The sequence below is a fragment of the Poecilia latipinna genome, unplaced genomic scaffold (genome assembly GCF_001443285.1).
Source record: "Poecilia latipinna isolate Pla-1442-1.1 unplaced genomic scaffold, P_latipinna-1.0 Scaffold1042, whole genome shotgun sequence".
In the NCBI taxonomy this organism is placed as follows: domain Eukaryota; kingdom Metazoa; phylum Chordata; class Actinopteri; order Cyprinodontiformes; family Poeciliidae; genus Poecilia; species Poecilia latipinna.
The window spans coordinates 23,459-28,565 of NW_015113658.1; the positions used below are offsets into that span (position 1 = coordinate 23,459).

The window sequence follows — 5,107 nt, forward strand, 5'->3', positions numbered from 1 at the left end:
AAATCAGTTAATCAATTATTAAAGAAAATCATTAGACAGAGCGACAGAGCTAAGAAAAGAGACGGGTGAGTTATAAAAAGATGAAAAATGAAAAAAGTTCAAACATAAAAAAACTATTCATGGCACAAATTAAAACAAAGTGAAAAGTCTTGCACTAGAAACAAACCAATACAGTATGAAAAGTTTAAATCTAATGATACAAAGAGCGACAAGAGGGCACAAATGCAAAAAGCATGAATGAAAACAAAACTGAAAACTAATTACTGTTTACCTCTTCAGGATTTTTATATTTTCAAAATTTCCTGATGATATTAATTACATATCCACCTCTGAACCCGCCACCTGAGTATATTTTCATACATTACATGTTTTCCCATTAAATCATTTTGCTGCACAGATTAAGACTTCTTCATTTTATTGATGTGCACTAAGGACAAAAAGCAGTTCAGTGAGCACAGCTGTGTTTGTTTCAACTGTGCACAATCAAGCGACAATCCGCTGTCGTGCAGGATTAGAGCTGATCTGGAAACGAGTTAATGCTGCAGGACAGTCGGTCAGGTGAGAGCCTGACCTTAACCTTACGGCTCATCGGCCCCGCATCAACAGCGGCTGAACAAGTTGCCAGGTGAGTCAGGTGGAAACGCCTCACCTGAGTCAGCTCTGAAGCTGCTTCTCTTCCTGCCTGAGCACAGAAATACGTTACACACAGGGGGTGAGGAGCTTCTGAAAGTTCATCAGAGGGTGTGAGTGTAGCGTCTAGAGCTGCAATGCGTCTGAATGTTACACGTGGTGTCTGGACTTTACACTACAAAGCTTTATGATTTCCATTCAGAAACAAAAATTTAAGCTGATGACATTAGATTATTGTAGAGATAAAAGTCCTAGAAATCATTTAGAACTGCAGCTAGCGGCTATTTTAACACTTATTTTGACAAGTAATCAGATTAAAAAAAAAACGTGGAACTCTTTGCCAATTTTTCATTTAACCATTTCTTTTAAACAATATTAAAAATACATAAAATAAACAAATAATTCAATTCCGTTTTACATAAGAAAATTAACATTTTACTGCCTAAACTGAGCTGTGTTCCCAGAACTAAATGTGGAGAAGCAGCATTCAACTTCTATGCATCACAAATCTGGTGCAACAAGATTAGTTTTGCTTATTACTTTTTGAATTAACCAATAAATAGGAAAATGTGCTTAAATGGATTCCTTTTCTTTACAAAATTTTAACAGAATGAAGCTAAAACTGCCAGTTGAGGAGTTTTGGGCATTATATATGTAGAGATAAAGGGTTTTTATTTTTAAATGCATAATGTATATATTTTCATAGAGTTTTGGTTTAATTACTGCTCTGAGTGTGTTGTCCTTTCAGAAAATGGCATTTTTATGAACCAGTTAACAACTAATTGATTATTAAATTTGTTGACGATTACTTGACTAATCGATTGATCATGATCAATCTGATTAATTGTTTTAGCCCTATCAACAATTCAGCATTTTAACAGCTCCCTTACCATCATCTATAACTATACCTCTTGTTGCAGCTGAATAATTGTGCTGATGTCTGAAACAAGTAATTAATCTAACCAGCTGCTAAATCGAGGCTTCGTTGGTTTGCTGAATGAGCCCCCTCATATCGGCCGTGCCGTCTAAAAGCAGGTATCTGCCGAGAAGTAGCATCTCTAATCCTTTAAGAGGATAAACTGTGAGATCCAGAGGGAGGGATTCAGGATTCACCGACTGTCTATGGTGGCCGGCACAAGGCATTTCTGCCAACTTAGCAGACTGGGTGTGTGTCTGGTTGAAACCTGCTGCTGGAGTCTTTATTATTATGCCTTCATGGAGCAGGAAGGATGATGCAGGCTGAGGAAAACTCAGTGCAACTTGAATCTGAGAACTGATGGAACGGGGAGTTAAGGTGAGTCAGAGACCCTTTTAAAAACACTTTGGGTTCAAAGATATGCACCCAATTTTTGAACCCAAAGATTGGGTTCAGAAATTCTGCATAAAACTACTGTTAAGTATAAGTTCTCATATATCTACAGCCTTCAGTAATAGAAGTCATTATATTTGACTTTGCACTGTAGTTTTAATACTTTAAAATATTTTTATTATTTTCATGCGAAGCAGAAAAGTTATGACAATAAAAAACCTACATTATGTTAAAAATTGCCTTGGAGATGTGTATTTATTATTCATATGTAGGATTTTATAAGACAGACTAATAAAGTAGTGAATGGTTGTGAAATGGAAGCAAAATGATGTTCTGTTTAAAAAGTCTCAAGCATATTGCATAAAAAAGTAATCAACTCCTTTGATTCTACATTTTACTAAAAGTATTCTGGGTTTGTCTCTGCCAGTTTTGTTCATCTACAGAGTGAAAGCTGTGACTAAAGTAGCTCAGGTTCGGTCAGAATGTCTGTTAACATCAAAGTTTAAGTCTTGGATTTAGGTCTAGACTTTGACTAGACCATCTTAACACATGATTATGCTTTAAAATTTCACTGCAGCTCTGTGTTTCCTTCAGGACTGTCCCAGGCCCTCACCCTCCACCCCCACAGAATGATGCTGTTACTGTGTTGCCATAAACATTTGTTTTAAAGAATTTCAATAGAAAAGGTTGATGGGAATGTTGTCAGCAACATTTGAAATAACTTCCTTAATTTTGCAAAAATTAAGGAGATTTTGCAAAAATTAAGGAGACTATTCTCTTTTTTTGTAAAAAAGTTTTCACTTGAAGTGGTTTTTGGCTTTTCTGAAAAAAAGCTGAAGTGGTAAAGAGGAGACAGAAAAACATTTGCTACATGAGCTCTGACGTAACAAACTCCCATTCACTGGTGGGTCGGTGCCTAACCAAAGGCACGAAACTCCAAACCTAAGTTCTAAGTCCATGCCTATTATTGAAAATGAGTATGAATCTTCCACAACTGCAGTGCATCTGAAAATTTATTAAAAAAAAATTCTAGAAAAAAATTGAAAATCTGAGTTTGAAAAGTTGAAAATTTGCTAGAAATAATTCAAATTTTGAGAATAATCTCAGAAAACACAAGTATATTTCTGAGTCAAAAGTTTTAAACTTTTGGACTTTCAAATTTCTGAAACTCAGAAATTCACTTGTTTTTTTCTAGAACATTTCAGAGTTTTGGCAGGAATTTACTCTGTAGATTTTTTTCCAATCTACTGTGGCCTTAATACGTCATTATACATTTGTGTGGGTTAGTGTGGATGAAAACCAGTCCGAAACCGATTCTGTGTGAATTATATTAGCTTTTAAAATTCATCCATGCATCTATTTTCCTTACACCCTTGTCCCTCAGTGGGGTCGGGAGGGGTGCTGGTGCCAATCTCCAGCTATCGTTCCGGGCGAGAGCCGGGGTCCCTTTGGACAGGTCGCCAGTCTGTCACAGGGCAACACAGAGACAAACAACCATGCATACACACACACTCACACTTAGGGGCAATTTGGAGAGGCCATTTAACCTGATAGTCATGTTTTTGGACTGTGGGAGGAAACCGGAGTACCCAGAGAAAACCCACACATGCACAGGGAGAACATGCAAACTCCATGCAGAAAGACCGGGGCCGGGAATCGAACCCAGAACCTTCTTGTTGCAAGGCAACAGCGCCATTGTGTAGCCAGCTTTTAAAATTATGTGAAGAAAATGTTTTTTTATTCAGGTGGGTGTGTACATGGCCTGGGGATCTGATGAGGTCACAACTGACCAATTAGATTAGAGCGTTTTGAAAGCCTAAATATATTTTTTAAATTTCCCAAAACAAAAAGCTATATTGTAGTCTATATTATAGGTGAAATTTATCATCTTTTCATCAACTATATGACATCAAAACATGCCAATACTAATATATCTTTGTCCATGTCCAGTCTTACGTCCATCCAGACTGCCATGCCTGTATTGGAGGTGATCTGCAGCCTGATTGGCTGGCTGTGCCTCTACCTGTTGTTCTGCTCCACCTTCTCTCAGCGAGGGCCCGAGTGGAACTGCCGCTTGGTCACCTTGACCCATGGGGTCATCATAGTGCTGCTGACAGCATACGTTGTGTTTGTTGACGGTCCCTGGCCCTTCACACATGCAGGTCAGCAGCGCAAAACACAGAAACTGTGATGTGATGATTCAGTTTGAAGGCAAACATGGCGGATTGTTACTCAGAACAACAAATCCAAAGCCAATTTACGATGGTTCTTTGTTTAAACCAAATATTAAGTGGTTTTTATTAAGAATGACTGAGATCATTTTGGAAGTCTTATTCCCAGATGTTCAAAAAGACCAGAAACCATTCTGCTGCAGTTGAATCTGTAGACATGCTGAGAATGGACACAAAAACCGGTTTGGTGGGTGTAGCTTTGCAAATAATAGGGGTTAATAGTACCACACTAAACCTGTAGATCTCAATAAATGATTTGGAGACAGATGTTATTGGTTAAATGGTAACATTAAGACTTTTTATAAGTATATCTTCTCTGCAGGTACAGAAAACACTGACCTCCAGATATTTGCCCTGGCAGTTTGCCTCGGCTACTTCTTCTTTGACCTGGGTTGGTGCGTGTGCTACCGGAGCGAGGGCCCAGTCATGCTGGCTCATCACGCCGCGAGCATCGTGGGCATCTTCCTGGCGCTGCTGATGGGCGTGTCGGGCTGTGAGACCTGCGGGGTGATCTTCGGTAGCGAGATCACCAACCCACTGCTGCAGAGCCGCTGGTTCCTCCGCCAGCTCGGACTCTACGACAGTATGTTGGGCGACGCCGTGGACCTGCTCTTCATCCTGCTGTTCGCCACGGTGCGTGTCGGCGTGGGGACCGTCATGTTTTACTGCGAGCTCACTTCGCCCAGGACTTTGCTGATAATGAAGCTCGGCGGCGTGGTCATGTATTTGCTAGCCTGGGTGTTCATGGTGGACATCGCCAGGTTCGGCTACAAGAAGACCAGGGCCAAATACAGGAAGTGGATGGAGAACCACCAGCTCAAAGGCACGAGCGAAGAAAAACCAGTTGGCCACGCAGACAAGAGTGATTGAAAAGACTAACTCAACCGCTTTCACATGTTTTTAACACGCTCCATGTTTTTTTTTTTTTTTTTTTTTT

The 5,107-nt window shown here is 39.7% G+C and overlaps 2 protein-coding genes across 3 annotated transcripts in view; one reads left to right on the plus strand and one right to left on the minus strand.

Moving 5' to 3' along the window:
• The window catches only part of rcc1l (RCC1 like), a 19,528-nt gene extending 14,931 nt beyond the window's left edge, over positions 1–4,597 (minus strand). For both annotated transcript variants that reach the window (XM_015051377.1, XM_015051376.1), the window contains exon 1: positions 4,510–4,597. The gene's annotated coding sequence lies outside the window, so the exon portion shown is untranslated. The remainder of the gene's footprint in view (positions 1–4,509) is intronic.
• tlcd5b (TLC domain containing 5b) lies at positions 1,770–5,107 on the plus strand. The gene is made up of 3 exons (XM_015051378.1): positions 1,770–1,924; positions 3,890–4,101; positions 4,493–5,107. The coding sequence occupies exons 2-3, from the start codon at positions 3,912–3,914 to the stop codon at positions 5,038–5,040; spliced, it is 738 nt and encodes a 245-aa protein (XP_014906864.1). The 5' UTR covers positions 1,770–1,924; positions 3,890–3,911; the 3' UTR covers positions 5,041–5,107.